Source organism: Sus scrofa, chromosome 16 (genome assembly GCF_000003025.6).
Source record: "Sus scrofa isolate TJ Tabasco breed Duroc chromosome 16, Sscrofa11.1, whole genome shotgun sequence".
Taxonomy (NCBI): domain Eukaryota; kingdom Metazoa; phylum Chordata; class Mammalia; order Artiodactyla; family Suidae; genus Sus; species Sus scrofa.
In genome coordinates this window covers 22,636,813-22,653,606 of record NC_010458.4, presented here as the reverse complement: position 1 = coordinate 22,653,606, position 16,794 = coordinate 22,636,813, and the positions used below count along the sequence as shown (strand labels likewise).

General features: G+C 38.0%; 1 protein-coding gene across 2 annotated transcripts in view; it reads right to left on the bottom strand.

Annotated features, from left to right (window-relative positions):
• WDR70 (WD repeat domain 70) overlaps nt 1-16,794 on the bottom strand; it is a 292,024-nt gene that overhangs the window by 238,321 nt on the left and 36,909 nt on the right. For both annotated transcript variants that reach the window (XM_021076961.1, XM_021076962.1), the window contains exon 6: nt 103-162. In XM_021076961.1, coding sequence (XP_020932620.1) covers nt 103-162 — 60 coding nt within the window. The remainder of the gene's footprint in view (nt 1-102; nt 163-16,794) is intronic.

The window sequence follows — 16,794 nt, the reverse complement described above, 5'->3', positions numbered from 1 at the left end:
AAGTTGACTATATAATTGGCCTTAATATGAATGTATCTTATTAGTTCACTTTTCCATGACAGCCCTGTTATTGAGGAAAAGAATTAAATTTTTTAAACTTACTGTTTTAGTGCCATGCTTTAGAGTTATCTCATGGGAGTCAGGGATCTTTTGGACAGGATTCTGAAAAAAGAAAATTCCATGACATTGGTAAGCAATGTACCACATTTAGGAGGAAATCACATACCACATTCACAGGAAATTTAATTTTTAAAAATTGCATCACTGGCTTTTAAACACAAAAGCCAGTGTTTTTTAAAAAATAGGAAAAAATGAGCATTTTTTTATTTCTATACTTCTAGATAGATTACAATTGGTCGCTTTGAGCTGATAATAAATGTATCTTAAATCTCTAAAAAGATAAACTCAAACTCTGCAGGTTGTATGAAACCATAAGGGCCTCTTAGTATGGAAAACTTTTAAAGTCCTCTTTTCATTGGTACTTGGGCATACCTTAAAGTGTTTATGTACTTAATTTATGAGACAACAAAATTTGCACAGAATAAATGTATACCATTTAACCCATAAAAGTTTAAAAAACAAAAAAATTGCTATTTAAGTGGTACAAATAAGGAACTGAGTCCTTCACTGGTTCATTAATTCAATAAGCCTTTATTAAAGTGAGATTATACCAGATGCTAAGTGGCACGAGACTTAGCCTTGACTCCCCTCCCCTCCCAAGAAACATAAAGTCTAAGAGGGAAGCATCAATGCTCTAATATAATACGTCCTATGTTAGAAAGGGTATGGACAGACTAACTGAGGGATAGAGATGATGGATGCACAAATCAGACATAAGAGGTCACAGTAATCATTTAAATAAGCAGTTTTATTGTTTAGTCAAGTCTCCATTAGCCAAGAGCAGGGGAATCATACTAAAATTCTACAGCCATTACAAATCCATGTCAAAATTATTGTGCAATCTAACAAATTCTGGTCCTTGACTTCCCTCATTCTCTAGGATCCTTGATGAACCAATCAATCACCAGCTCTATTTTATCTTAAATCTTTTCCCTACTATGGCTGCTTCTCCCCAGCATATGAATAATTAAAGTGCTTCCCACATTCAACACACACACAACACACACAATTTCCCCTACATTCCCTGCTCTATCACTCTTTTCCTTTATGGTAAAGCTTCTTCACACTTTAGTTTTCACTCAGTGTCTCTTTTCTTTCACCCTTCTACCTCCACCTCTTTGGCACTGGTCATTCAATTCCTAATGCTTACCACAGTTCTTGGCACTTAGGGGACTCTCAGTAAATATTTCTTGAATGAATAAGTAAGTTACTATAAATGTCCCAGGGCACTTTTCAAAACTTAACCTGCACATCTGACCTTTCAACAGCATGATAACTACTTAACTATTTCCTCCATCTTGAAACTGTACTTTCTTAGGAGGAAACAGCCTTGACAAAAAGCCAGAAAATCTAGGCTTTTAAAATCTGGTTCTGATACTCATTAACCCTGTCATACCCTCTGGAGAGTAATGACTCTCAGTTGCCTCAGCTGCAAAGAGGATAACAGGGCTTGTGCCTTAGGTTACTGTGAGGTGAGTGGTTTAAAGCTCTTAATACAGAGTTTGGCACAAAGCAGGTGCTCAGTGACAGTCATCATTTATTCTAAGGCCTACCTCCTGTCCCTCTGGTCATACTATCTTTGTCTTTTTCCAGGCTTCTCTTCCTCTTTACTTGGCTAATTCCTACTCACCCTTTAAGACTCAATTCAGATGTGACCTGCTCCTGGGAGGATTTCTCAACATTTCAAACTCTGGGTTAAATGGCCTTTCTACGCATTCCCATGACAAGCTCTCCTTGTCTCTATCACAGAACCTGTCACAATATGTTATAATTTCTGACTGTTTCCCTCCACTCCACTCCCTAACCAAACCACAAAATGGACACTTCTCAAAGACTGTGTGTATATATTATCTCTGGGTCCCCAAACTACAAAACACCTGGTGTATAGCAGACACACACAAAAGTTTTTGGAATGAATGAATGGCCCTTACAATGTCTACCTCATAAATCACACTGGATTATAACTTTTAATTTACCTTCAAACGTTAATGTTTACGTCCATAAAGAACAACAAATAGGTGCTATTCATCAGGTGAGCCTTGTGAGTGAGAGTCAGAGATAATTGAAGATTTTCCAAAAGTGAAAAGCTTTGAAGCCCAAATGACTCTACCTTAGACTAAAATCAGATGGAAAGCTGCAAGTAGAAAGAAATAAAGGCAGTTCTGTTTCCATTACCAGTACAGTAGAGGAGACTAGGGGAGTTCCTGTTGTGGCTCAGCAGGTTAAGGATCAGACATGGTCTCTGAGAGGATGAAGGGTCCATTCCTGACCTGGCTCAGTGGGTTAAAGATCCGGTGTTGGAGTTCCCGTGGTGGCTCAGCAGAAAAAATTCTAACTAGCATCCATGAGGATGCAAGTTCAATCCTTGGCCTTGCTCAGTGAGTTAAGGATCCGGCATTGCCATGAACTGTGATGTAGATCACAGACGTGGCTCAGATCTGGCATTGCTGTGACTGTGGCATAGACTGGCAGCTTTAGCTCAGATTAGACCCCTAGCCTGGGAACCTCCATATGCTGCAGGTGCGGCCCTAAAAAACAAAAAACAACATCAAAAAAGGATCTGGTGTTGCCACAGCCATAGTGTAGGCCGCAGCTACAGCTCTGATTTGACCCCTAGCCTAGGAACTTCCATATGCTGCAGCTAAAGCCATTTAAAAGAAAAAAAGAGAGAGAGAGAGAGGAGACTGGGAACCAAGAGGCACTGAACAAAAATACTTACAGTAAACCAAGGAACTGCTGGCGAATTTGCAATTTATTTAAAGACAAAGATAATTTACTACTTTACTATCTTTTCCAAAGTGCTACACACACCTATCTCAGAGATAATGATATTCCAACACAAATTCCAAAATAATTTAAAAGTTGAACAAATGAATTCTGGATTAATGCTATACCAAATTATGTAAACCACTGCTTCCTTCACAGCTGACAATATTTGCAAATAATAAAAACTCATGTAAAGGTGCTAAGTACTCTTGAAAGAAACAGGAGAACAGTTCAAATGTTTTACTTAGAGAGGAATCTGTTATAGTCTGTGTATCATTTCATAACTAATTACTTTTTCATCACTCAGTAAAAAGAAACACTGTCACCAAAAGAAGGGATGAAAATTATTTCACTGAATTCGATGCAGAATGTGCCTATATATAGACAATTTCTGACATTTAAAGAAAAAACTTACAAGAACACAGAACAACTCAGTATTTACATTAGGAATGAATTAAATGTTTAAATAAATGTTGTTTACATTCAAAATCAAAGTTTTACTGGAAATCATGTAGAGCATAACTCATAAAAAGCCCATATAATTGGCACAAATAAATCATCTAAAATAGTAGCAATCCATCTTTTGGTAGCGTATCACTTGATGGTGACTGTTCTTTTTCCAGAACTTTTAGTAATGACTTTTTGAAATATGGCTTAGTGTGAAATTTGCTATAACAGTAAAATATTTTCATGATATCCCTGCCAGGGGACATCATAAACTATAAGACTTCAATGAAGTCATTTATTACTAAAATTCATAACAAGAGCTACAGTCTTAATGTAAGAGGGGGAAAGATACCAGTTTTTGTTTTGGTTTGGTTTTAAATGCCAACCAAAGAATTATTTCCCAGGCTCTTTCATTTACCCCCAGTAAGAACAATGAAAACAAACATATCTGGAATAACAAGAGTGATTCCATCTGATGTACATACATCCTTACAGTGTTTTCGAAAGACTTGCAAGTCAGATATAATCTTTCTGGGGTAAATTCATCATAAAATTTAAAAGTTGTATATGTATAGTACTAGAAGCCAGGATGCAAAGTCTACTTAGTAATAAAGATCTACCACAAAGTTGGGAGAAAGAATGGGGGTTTCCAACCAGGGGCTTGACAATGAATGCTACTTCCTCCCAGAAACCACTCTGGAAATAGTTACCCGTGCAATACCACCAGCAGCCGAAATTAGAATCTATTCTGCTGTAACTCTGGTAATCCAGTAAGACTGACTTAAAATCAATTCATTTATTCATTCACTCACTAATCACACATTCATTTAACATCTATTGAATATTTCATTATATACTACATACTACATGTGACACCTGTACCAGAAACTAAGTTAAAGATAAAAAGACCAATAACAAAGACTCTGTTCATGACGAACTGTCAGTCCGGCAAAGCAAAACAGACAGGTAAATAAACAGGCAAACTATGGAGTTCCCATCGTGGCTCAGCATCCATGAGGATGCAGGTTCAATCCCTGGCTTCGCTCAGTGGGTTAAGGATCCGGCGTTGCCATGAGCTGTGGTGTAGGTCACAGGCTTGGCTCGGATCCAGGGTTGCTGCGGCGTAGGCCGGCGGCTACAGACAGCTCCAATTGGACCCCTAGCCTGGGAACCTCCATATGCCATGGGTATGGGCCTAAAAAAAACAAACCCAGCAAACTAAAATGTTTCAGATGCTGTGACAGAAGAGTACACAAGGTTAGGCACGCAATGCCATCGTGCCTGGGGAGGTAGAGAGGGATCAGAAAACGTTTCATAAAAGAGATGTTTGAAATGTCTTTGGAAAAACAGCAAGTTTCCTAGGTGACTGTGGAGAGCCTATAGGAGAGAATAAGATGAATCTTGACACTTTTGAATTGCAGATATTTTCGCCTGGCTAGAATTTAAATCGCTGAGCAGGAAAAAGGGAAAGAGTATGTGTGTTTTGTGTGGGTGCGTGTGCGTGCGTGCGTGTGTGTGTGTGTGTGTGTGTGTGTTTTAATGTTAACCCAGAGAGTTAGTTACAAGCCAGATTGTATACAATGCCAAGAATATGAAATTTAAGCTCTGAGCCATATAAAGTAATTTGATAAGATTTGAGATTTCAAAAAAATCACCAAGCAGTCTGTGCATCAAAAGACACAATTAGGAGTTCCTGTTGTGGCGCAGCAGAAACGAATAGTATCCTTGAGGATGTGGGTTCAATTCCTGGCCTCACTCAGTGGGTCAGGGATCCAGCATTGCCATGAGCTGCTATGTAAGTCACAGAGGTGGCTTGGATCCCACACTGCTGTGGCTGTGGTGTAGGCCGGCAGCTATAGCTTCGATTCGACTCCTAGCCTGGGAACTTCCATATGACTCGGGTGCAACCCTAATAAGAAAAAAAAAAAAGACAGAGTTAACATAGTGAAAAGGCAACCTACAAAATGGGAGAAAATATCTACAAATTATATATTTGATATGGTGTTAATATCTAGAATATTTTTAAAACTCCCACGACTCAACAATAAAAAAAATCCCACTTTGAAATCTGGCCAAGGACTTGAATAGCTATTTCTCCAAAGATGTACAGATGACCAAAAAGCATATGAAAAGATACTTTACATCATTAATCATTAGGGAAATGCAAATCAAAACCACAATAATGAGATACCATTCACACCCACCAAAATGGCTATTATTTAAGGGGGAAAAAGAAAGAAAAACAACATTAAGTGTTAGCAAGGATGAACAGAAACTGGAACACTTATACACGGCTAGAGGAAAATAGTGCAGCTGATATGGAAAACAGTAAAGCAGTTCCTCAAAATATTTAAATAAGAATTACTTTACAACTCAGCAATTCCATTGGTGTATATATCCAAAAGAACTGAAAAGTAGTGTCTCAAAGAGATGTTTGTACACTCATATTCACAGCAGCTTTATTCACGATAGTCAAAAGGTAAAAGCAAGTACGCATCCACAGATGAAGGAATAAACAAAATGTGGTACAAATATATAATGGAATACTATTCAGTCTTAAAAAGGAAGAAAATTCTGACACATGCTACAACATGGATGACTTGGAGGACATTACGCTAACTGAAATAAGCTACCCACAGAAAGAGAAATTCTGAATGACTGCACTTATCTGAGGGATCTAAGCAGTCAAAATCATAGAAATAAAAAGAACAGTGGTTGCCAAGTTTGGGGCAGAGATGGAAATGGAAAGTTGTCATTTAATGGGTATAGAGATTCTGTTTTGCAAAATGAAAAAATTTTGGAGATTGACTGCACAATAATATAATGCTACTGAGCTGTACATTTAAAAATGGTTAAGATTGTAAATTTTATGCTATGTGTATTTACCAAAACTTAAAAAAAAATGTAATAGATACAACACATAAGCAAACAAAAAAAGATGCATACTATTAAACCTGAATGGAGAATACTTCTCTATGTTCTTAATAAATGTTAGGTAAGCTTCAAAATAAATCATTTATCAAATGCTTAAAATCCTTCTCCAAAAATGTGAAGTTACATGTCTAAAATATTGCAGGAAGGAAAGACAATTTCCTATCTAAATCTCACAGCTGGTTCCAATTCTTCAATTAGCAGTATTCCCAAATCACTTCTAAATCACCTTCAAATCATATATGCCCTATTCAAGCTGCAATCTTAGAGGACATTTCTTAGCAACATGACTTAAGAGTAAATTGTTAAATAACTTTTTATACTTGTGCAATGGCTGAGAAACTCAAAAAGGATAGTTCATTTAGAAACCATATTTTTTTAAAAACATGACATTAGCAATAAAAGTAAAGATGGCCATTTTCTATGTTTATCATGTAACAATGGCAGGTAATTAACCAAGAGGATTTATATCAAATGACATGCATATTGTCAAAGCTACCATGAACATATGCCCTATCATTTCCTAACACCCTAAAACTTTATGTCAGCTCTTACTCTTATTCCTAAGTCCAAAGACTTGAAATTTAGACAGGACTCTGAGATTAACTTCCACTTGTAACCTTCACTAAACTACTTAACTGTATAGGACCTTAGCTTTTTCACATATATATATATTTTTGTGTGTGTGTGTCTTTTTTTGCCTTTTCTAGGGCCGCTCCCTTGGCATATGGAGGTTCCCAGGCTAAGGGTCTAATCGGAGCTATAGCCACCGGCCTACACCACAGCCACAGCAACGTGGGATCCGAGCTTACGTCTGTGACCAACACCGAAGCTCATGGCAACGCCAGATCCTTAACCCACTGAGCGAGGCCAGGGATCAAACCTGCAACTTCATGGTTCCTAGTCAGATTCGTTAACCACTGCACCACGACGGGAACCCCACTTCTTCACTTATAAAAAGTAAGAGCTGGACCAGGCAATTCATGACAGTTTGGGATACCATGGTCTACCTTAAACTTACCACTGCAATGATGAACACTACCCCCAGGTCCTTCCCCGACCATCCTCTTCACTTCTCTGCACATTGCTCACCACCACGACATAACTCGTCCTCTAGCACTTCTCACGGAAAACCCTCAATGTCTCTCCACCACCTTTAGTAACAACTGCTACTTTTCAGAGCATTCACACATTTTTGTTTTAGAAATTTTCTATATTTGTAGGATGTTGTTCCAGGTTATAATTAGAAAAATTAATGTTTTTAAGAAGTTTCTGGTCAAAGGGTATAAACGTTCAGTTGGATATTCTGAAGATCAAAGATACAAACAGAATGGTGACTATAGTCCTACCGCTGCTCTGATACTTGAAATTCACTAAAAGAGTAGATCTTTTTTTTTTTTTCTTTTGGGTTTTTTTAGGACCGCACCCCCAGCATGTGGAAGTTCCCAGGCTAAGGGTGAAATTGGAGTTGCAGCTGCTGGCCTACACGACAGCCACGGCAACTCGAGATCCGAGCCATTTCTGCGATCTACACCAGAGCTCTCGGCAATGCCGGACCCCCAACCCACTGAGTGAGGCCAGGGATCGAACCTGCATCCTCATGGATACCATTTGGATTTGTTTCTGCTGCGCCACAACAGAAACTCCTAAAAGAGTAGATCTTAAGTGTTCTCACCAGGCCAAAAAAAAGGTAACTATGTGAGGTGATGGATGTGCTACGTTGATTTTCATAATCATTTCACAATGTATACATATCAAACCATCACATTGTACATCTTATATATGTACATTTTTGTCAGTTATATGTCAATAAAGCTGGAAAATCAGTATCATTTTTAAAAGTTTTATACATAATCAAAAAGCAGATCATTTCTTTCAAGACACTAATCTCTGAAGAACCTAGCAATAATCTTACCAGTTGCAGAGGTATTTCTTTTTCATTTATTACTTTTTTTTCTTTTTTTGCCTTTTCTAGGGCCACTCCCACAGCACATGGAGGTTCCCAGGCTAGGAGTCTAATCGGAGCTGTACCCGCCAGCCTACAACACAGCCACAGCAACGTGGGATCCAAGCTGCGTCTGCCACCTACACCACAGCTCATGGCAATGCCAGATCCTTAACCCAATGAGCAAGGCCAGGGATCGAACCCGAAACCTTATGGTTCCTAGTCGGATTCATTAACCACTGAGCCATGACAGGAACTCCTCATTCATTATTTATTAATGTATGTATAAGAGCCCACCCTTACCCACAGAATTAACCACTCCAGGCAGTACTGGAAGAACAGAGGCTGAGCTTGCCAGAGTTAAGACAGAACAACCTGGCTTTCTACGACCTCTATGATGAAACTCTTCCCTCCCACTCCTTTACCCCCACCCCAAAGAGAAGGCTTTCTTTTATAACTATAAAGGAAGAAGGACATGTCACCAGCTCAGACTAGTGTATCTGGTTTTTACCATTTGTCCTATTCCTAAGAAAGGCCCATCTCTGCCATGTCAGCGGCAACAAGGTACACACCATTCTCATAGCTTCACAACTTGCACTCATTTTCCTCTCAAAGCCTCAAGTCCTTAGTCTCTTGTCTACAAAAAACAAGCATTTGTTTGAATGATTCATTTGGGAAACAAAAAGTGCTTTTATAAGTGGAGTAAAGATCAATGCAAACCTCAGGCTGACAGCTCCACAGTTCTCATAGAAACCTCTCTAATGCCTTGCTACTCAAAAAGTGTGACCCACAGAACAGCACCAGAGACATTATCCAGGAACTCGTTAAAATTCAGATTGTTGGACCTCTCCCAGATCCACTAAATCAGAATCGACTTTTTAGCAAGGACCCCAGGAGATCTACCTGTACATAAAGTATGAGAAGTAAAAGTTTTCTGAGATTCTCACCTTACCGGAAGACAAATTCACCCATCCTATCACAGCTTGGTAGTATATTGTCTGAGCTACATTTCATATCTTATAATTTCTATAACCTAAGAACGATACTCAACTAGAAAACCTTCTTTGTTTTCCCTTTGTTAATTTTTTATTACCAGGGAACAGGAAGACCTAATATGTAACATGTTTATTTCATTGTGTTAGTTTCAGGTATACAGCATAGTGATTCAGTATTTCTGCAGATTATACTCCATTTTAGGTTATTACAAGATAACGGGTATAAGTATCTGTGTCATACCATATTCCTTGTTGTTTATTGATTTTATATACAGTAGTTTTATTTGTTAATCCCATGCCCCTTATTTGCCCCCCCTTCCCTCTCCCCTTTGGTAACCACAAGTTTGTTTTCCATATTTATGAAACTATTTCTGTTTCGATATACATTCATTTGCCTTATTTTTTAGATTCTACATTTAAGTGATATCATAGAGTCTTCTCTTTGGAAAATCTTGGAAGTCAAATTTACCTTTCAATTTAGCAAAAATCTGGAGTTTCTGTCATGGCTCGGTGGAAACAAATTTGACTAGTAGCCATGAGGATGCAGGTTCAATCCCTGGCCTCACTCAGTGGGTTAAGGATCCAGTGCTGCCATGAGCTGTGCTGTAGGTTGCAGATGCAGTTCGGATATGGCGTTGCTGTGGCTGTGGTGTAGACCAGTGGCTATAGCTCCCGTTCAACCCTTAGCCTGGAAACTTCCATATGCCATGGGTGCAGCCCTAAAAAAACAACAACAAAAAAAAAAATTAGCAAAAATCTTACTCTATGATTCAATTCTCCAAACTGCTATAAAAGGATTTTTAATTTATTTTATTTTTTTATTTTTATGGCAACACCCCCAGCATATGGAAGTTACCAGGCCAGGAAGTGAATTCAAGCCCCAGCTGTAACCGACACCACAGCTGCAGCAATGCCAGATCCTCAACCTGCTGCACTACATCAGGAACTCCACACCTTCCATAGCCTTTCAGCTCTATTAAAACAGTGCCTATGTCCTCCTTATTTTGATATCCCCAGTATTTAGCACAGTACATGGCACTTAGGCTTCATTAGACACAACTTATAGTAAGTCTGTCTGTGGCTTCAAATGTTTTATCTTGAAAGTATACCAAAAGTAGATATAAAATATAAATAGTTAATAAATATGTCCCCGTATTTCAGAAAGGTATATAAACAAACTATGATAAGTACAAACTCTGTGTATTTTTTTCCTCATGGATTTCATTCTTATTTTCTTTTAATAACAAACTGTCATTACTAGAAAATTTATGGAGTTCCCGTCGTGGCTCAGTGGTTAACGAATCCGACTAGGAACCATGAGGTTGCGGGTTCGGTCCCTGCCCTTGCTCAGTGGGTTAACGATCTGGCGTTGCCATGAGCTGTGGTGAAGATTGCAGACTCGGCTCAGATTCCGAGTTGCTGTGGCTCTGGTGTAGGCCGGTGGCTACAGCTCCAATTCAACCCCTAGCCTGGGAACCTCCATATGCCGCAAGAACAGCCCAAGAAATGGCAAAAAGACAAAAAAAAGAAAGAAAGAAATTTATAACTTTAGTTAAGAATTAATATATTTCAGCATTTACTATGTGTCATCCACTGTGCAATAAAAGTAAATAAAAATAAAAGTAAAGTTATGAAAGTAATTTATAACTTTAGTTAAGAATTAATATATTTTAGCATTTACTTTGTGTCATCCACCGTGCAAAAAAATTAAAAGGTTAAATACAGAGTTATCATATGACCTAGCAATTCCACTCCAGGATATACACCCCAAAAAAACCAAAAATATACAGCCACACAAAGTCTTTTAGTCATTCATAGTAACATTATTCATAACAGCTAGAAGTGTAAACATCCAATATCCATCAACAAACAAAAGCATTTTTTTTAAATATGGCGTGTCCATAAAATAGAATATTACTTGGCAATAAAAAGGAATGAGACACTCATACATGCTGCAATATATATGAACCTTGGAAACATTATGCTAAGTGAAAGAAATAAGTCACAAAGAACCACTAATTGTATTACTCCATTGATATGAAATGTCCAAAACAGGTAAATCCATAGAGACAGAAAGCAGATTAGCAGCTGCCAACAGTTGGAGGCAGGGTAGTGAAGTGAGAATAAGGAGTGAAAGTTAAAGGGGGCAAGGTTGCTTTTTGGAAGGATAAAATATTTTTAAATTAAATAGCGGTGATGGTTGCACAACTGTCCAGTTATACTAAAAAAAACCACTGAACTGTATATATCTGAAAACTATGAATTTAAGGGTATTAATTATATCTCGATAAAGCTGTTATAAAATTATAAAATAATAGAGTAATATAAGTAATACAGTAGCACAAAGAAGGAGGTAGTGAACTCTCCCTCTGCAAGTCAGTGAACATTTTTTAAAAAAGAAAATGTTTTCCTTTCACAAGGAGAAAACCTAGATCCTGAAAAATGCAAAGGTTGTTCTTTGATGAAGACAGGTCTGTCACCATGTACCCACAAGGGTCACTACTTACAAAGACCAGCAAAAGAATGGGGTTGTTCTAAGTATTGACCCAGGTCCACAAAGAAGGAAGAGTATGCTGGAAGGCATGGAAGAGTAGTCATATTCAAAGACTGCTCATATTCAAAGCCTGTATGGATGGGCAGGAGACACATGTAGGAGAGACAAGAGTTGACCTTGAGAAGCAGAGTAGGTCACAACCAGTGGCAAGGGAAGGCATAATGATTAAGCCCATGTATTCTAGAGCAGATTCCCCTAGATTTGAAACTTGGCTCCATCATTTACCATTTGGTGGCTGTAGGGAAGTTAGTACCTCTGATTACTAGATTCCTTATCTGTCAAAGAGGATAACAGAAGTAGGAGGATTAAATAAGTTCTTTCACCTTAACTGCTTAGAACTTAGCTCCCCAAAGGAAGTAGCCACTTACTGTATTATTGTTTGGTCCTAGATTTGAGCATATTCTTATTTCTTTATCACAAATCAAACAGCACATACTGAACTGTGGCCTAACAGTGAATTCCTGGTTTGTCATACCATCACTTTTTACGAGAGTAAAAATCAAAACTATGCCATTAACTCCTTCATTTAATAAAAAACAAAATTAAACCCCATTTATAGTGTTCAAGGCTCTGTGGGATGCAGATGTGAATAAAGATTCCATGCTTTCAATCCAGATCAGTAGTGAAATGGCAAAATTACCATCCAACAGCTGCCTGGTAGGCTATGTGAATCAACTTGGTGGTCTTGGTCTTATTTCAAATTCACAATTAGCTGCACTTCCAGCACTCAGCACAACAGTATGAACAAAATGTTCCTCCAAATAAGGATCAAGGTCTATAGAAGAACTTTTTTAAGTTCTGCTGGTGCTGCTTTAACATGTATTTATATGCTATTCTCTCAATCTGGCACTTAAACTATAAAATATATTCAAGTGTAAACTTTATAATCTTGGCAAAAGGAAAGTACCTAATTCCACTAAAAGACAAATTATATCAATGTTGGTATATATTCATGATTTTGTAAAAGTTCTTTAAAAGCACTTTTTTGAATAAGATTAAAGCACTAAGAAATCTTTTTCAAAACTGACATATGCAAATATTCCACTTTTACCCATGTAAACAGAAGGGGTGAAAGATGATGGACCTTTCAAACATTGTGTTTATACCTTCTAAACTGAAAAACTGATGTCTTTAACATTTAGAGGAATGCAAAAATTAATTACATGATCTATGTGTTTGTTGTTGTTGTTGTTCTAGGGCTGCATCCACAGCATATGGACGTTCCCAGGCTAGGGGTTGAATTGGAGCTATAGCTGCCAGCCTACATCACAGACACAGACACGAGGATCTGAGCTGCATCTGCGACCTACACCACAGCTCACAGCAACACCGCATCCTTAACCCACTGAGCAAGGCCAGGGATCGAACCCACAACCTCATGGATATTAGTGGGCTTTGTTAACTGCTAAGCCATGATGGGAACTCCACATGACATATGTCCTTTTTTTTTTTTTTTTTTTTTTTCCTCTTTTTGCCTTTTCTCAGGCCACTCCTGCAGCATATGGAGGTTCCCAAGCTAGGGGTCTAATCGGAGCTGTAGCCGCCAGCCTACACCAGATCCACAGCAACACCAATCCGAGCCTCGTCTAAGACCTCACCACTGCTCACGGCAACGCCGGATCCCTAACCCACTGAGCAAGGCCAGGGATCGAATCCACAACCTCACCTTCCTAGTCAGATTTGTTAACCACTGAGCCTTGTCGGGAACTCCTACATGACCTATGTTCTTAAGAATACTTATTAGTTGGAAAGACAGAAGAAAAGAAAATGAGATCAAAAAAGTAACTCAAAGTAAAACTTTAAAGTAATAAACTGAGAGTAAAAAATGGGAAAATTAACATTAAATTCAGGTTTTAAAAAAAAAATTAGGTAAAATGAAACATAAGTGAAACAGAGCCAAAAAGTGAGGCATTTGTAGGAAGACATAAGGAGCTGGAGAAAAAAAAAGAGAGAAATGAAAGCAAAAGACAAAAAAAAAAAAAAAAAAAAAAAAAAAGGATTTCATGAGAAGGACTCTGGAAGGGCCAATTATAATAGTATTAACAGAGCTATGAAAAGTAAATAATTTAACCATCTGAATTTGAGACCAAAAATACAGAGTTCCCGTCGTGGCACAGTGGAAACGAATCTGACTAGGAACCATGACGTTGTAGGTTTGATCCTTGGTCTCACTCATTGGGTTAAGGATCCGACGTTGCCGTGAGTTGTGGTGTAGGCGGAGATACAGCTCGGAGATACGGCTCAGATCTGGCGTTGCTGTGACTGTGGCACATAGGCCAGCAGCTGTAGTTCCAATTAGAGCCCTAGCTGGGAACCTCCATATGCCACTGGTGCAGCCCTAAAAAAATAAAAATGAAAAAAAAAAAAAAAGGAGACCTCAATTTTCACAGAAAAGGGACTTAAATAGGTTTGAATAAAACATCTTAAAATGAAATTTAAGTTTTTAGATAGTTTATTTACCCTTTAACAAAATTTAATACATCAACTCTCAGAATACACTAAATCCTAGAATCAACAAGAATTAATTAGTTATTACTTTATGAGAAGTAGAAAGTCATTTTTCCAACTAAAATTTAGACAGTATAAAATGGCATCAGACTATAATGGATCAACTTTGGCAGGATTAATAAGAGGGCTAGTTTTACAAACAAATATTCAAAACCTTCATGAATTTTCTCCACAGTTCTCAATCCAGTGATATTCAAATTGTTTACCACTCTTATCCATTTTCCCTTTTTCAATTAAGAACCGGCCTGACCTAGCCAGATCTTTTGATGATGGCTTTGGGGGAAGTGAAGGACGTCTTTAACATCACTGCCATAAACTTTCATTTTAATCTGCAAGATTTCACTCAGTGGGTTAAGGATTCACCATATATTCATTATATATCCATTATATTGACAGACATTTACCTGAATTTAATGCTGAATACTTATATGTTAAAAAAAAACTTATAACTGAGGAGATTACAATCAGTCAGATAAAAAGTACCCTCCTGCCTTCTTCATTGCACTTTATTATGCTTTGCACTGTCTGCTAAATTGCCTCCATCTTCCCCACTCTACACTAATTACTAAAAAGAAAGAAAATGGTCCATACTAGCAGTGGGAAAATAAAAACCCCTGATTAGAGACAGAAAGGACCCATACCAGGGACCATTCCTGGCAGTCAGCTGAGAGGATACAAAAGCCCACCCAGCAATGGGAGATTAAACTGCTGCAGCCTTTTGAGAAGGGAGCTGCGGTAGAAATAGCCTGGAAATGTGAGTATAGCATTGCTCCTGAGTTTCTAAAGGTGAACTATGACTAGATCAGAAGCTAGCTTTAATTCCACGAAATGTTTGCGAGAAAGAGAATAACTACTATCACCAAAGCCAAAGATGATGGCCATTGAGTGAGTATGTGTGCCCCGCACAGGTCAAGCCACTGGGGATACAATCGTAAAAGAGACAATGTTACAGCCCTCATGAAACAAATTACTGTGAGGAGAAAGACAAGAAAACTAATAAACAAAATGTCAGATAATGGAGCACCATAAAGCAGTGGAATGAAGGTGGAGTACTTATATAAAGTAGTCAGAGAAGTAACACTTAAACAAAAATCCAAATAAAACCAGGGAGTCGTGGGCATTCCCACTGTGGTTCAGTGGAAACGAATCTGACTAGCATCCATGAGGACACAGGTTTGATCCCTGGCCTCGCTCAATAGGTTGAGGTCTAGCATTGCCATGAGCTGTGGTGTAGGTCACAGATGCGGCTCGGATCCCGTGCTGCTGTGAGGCAGGAAGGAAGCTGTAGCTCTGATTTGACCCCTGTGCCATGGGTGCGGCTCTAAAAAGCCAAAAAAAGGGGGGGGGGGAGCTAGGAAAAAAAAATTAGGGGGTCATGAAGCTCTGTTATTGCACATAGAGGAAAAACAAAATTGAAAGGCTCTGTGAGGAAAAAAGGACAGCTGTTCAAAGAAAAGCAGAAAAGTCAACGTGGGTAGAGAAGAGTGAGCAAGAGAGGAGTGGAAGGAGATCAAGTCAGAGAGACTTGCAGAAGCCAAGTCATGCAGGGTCTTAGGAGGTCAAGGCAAGGAACTAGGATTTCTTAACAATGTGATAGGATAGGAAGAAACTGGAGAGTTTACTGACAGGAAAGAAAGCAGGGAAGTGACAAGCTATTATACGTGTTTTTTAAAGTTTGGGTTACCCTGGGGATCAGAGAAATAAACCTTCTTATTTGCCAAGAGACTTATAAGTTATAAAGAAACTATCCTGAAAATTCCTGCCACTAAGACTTATGCTATACAGGAATGTTACTGATTTTAAAAACTTAAAGATAAAAAACAAACTTTAAATATAACTGTCATAATATTCTCAAATCACAAAAAAATAAAGAATTTTCTATATTATGCTTCAATATAAAGTAACTATTCCAGCATTAATCTCAAACTAAACCTCACCTGTTCCAATTTCTGGAAGACATTGTTTATAAAATTCTTTTTTTCTTCCACTTGTAGACAAGACAGTTGAAAAAAAAAAAAATGGATTTGTGCCAAAAACCAAAATGCTTCTACTGCCCCCTAGTGCTCATCTTAAAGAATGAAGACTTTCCCACATTAGTTTGGAAATAGTAATGACACATTCACTGGATTTTGGAATAGAGCTTCTAGCAACCTCTGCTGACAGAACCTTGCAGGTGTAATTAAACTGTCTTGTTTTAAAGAACATTAATTTTCCTCTGAAATTAGAATCATTAAGTTTCCTCACAATGTTTTTAAAAAACTTTTCTTTCCAGCCAGCTGCACTTAAATTAAAATTGGTCATTAATCAAATATTGGTAATGATGATGAAAACAATAAGAAAATCCAGCAATCTGAGTATTTAGTATGTGTCAATCCCGATGTTAAGTGTTTACATAAATTACCTCATTCTATATCAATCAACTCCTGAGAACTAAAAGAGAGGGTTTTTTTTTTCCATTTTTAACACTTCAAACTTTCCCTAATGCATGAGAGAAAAAGACTGACTGATACAGGTGGTTGGCAATGACC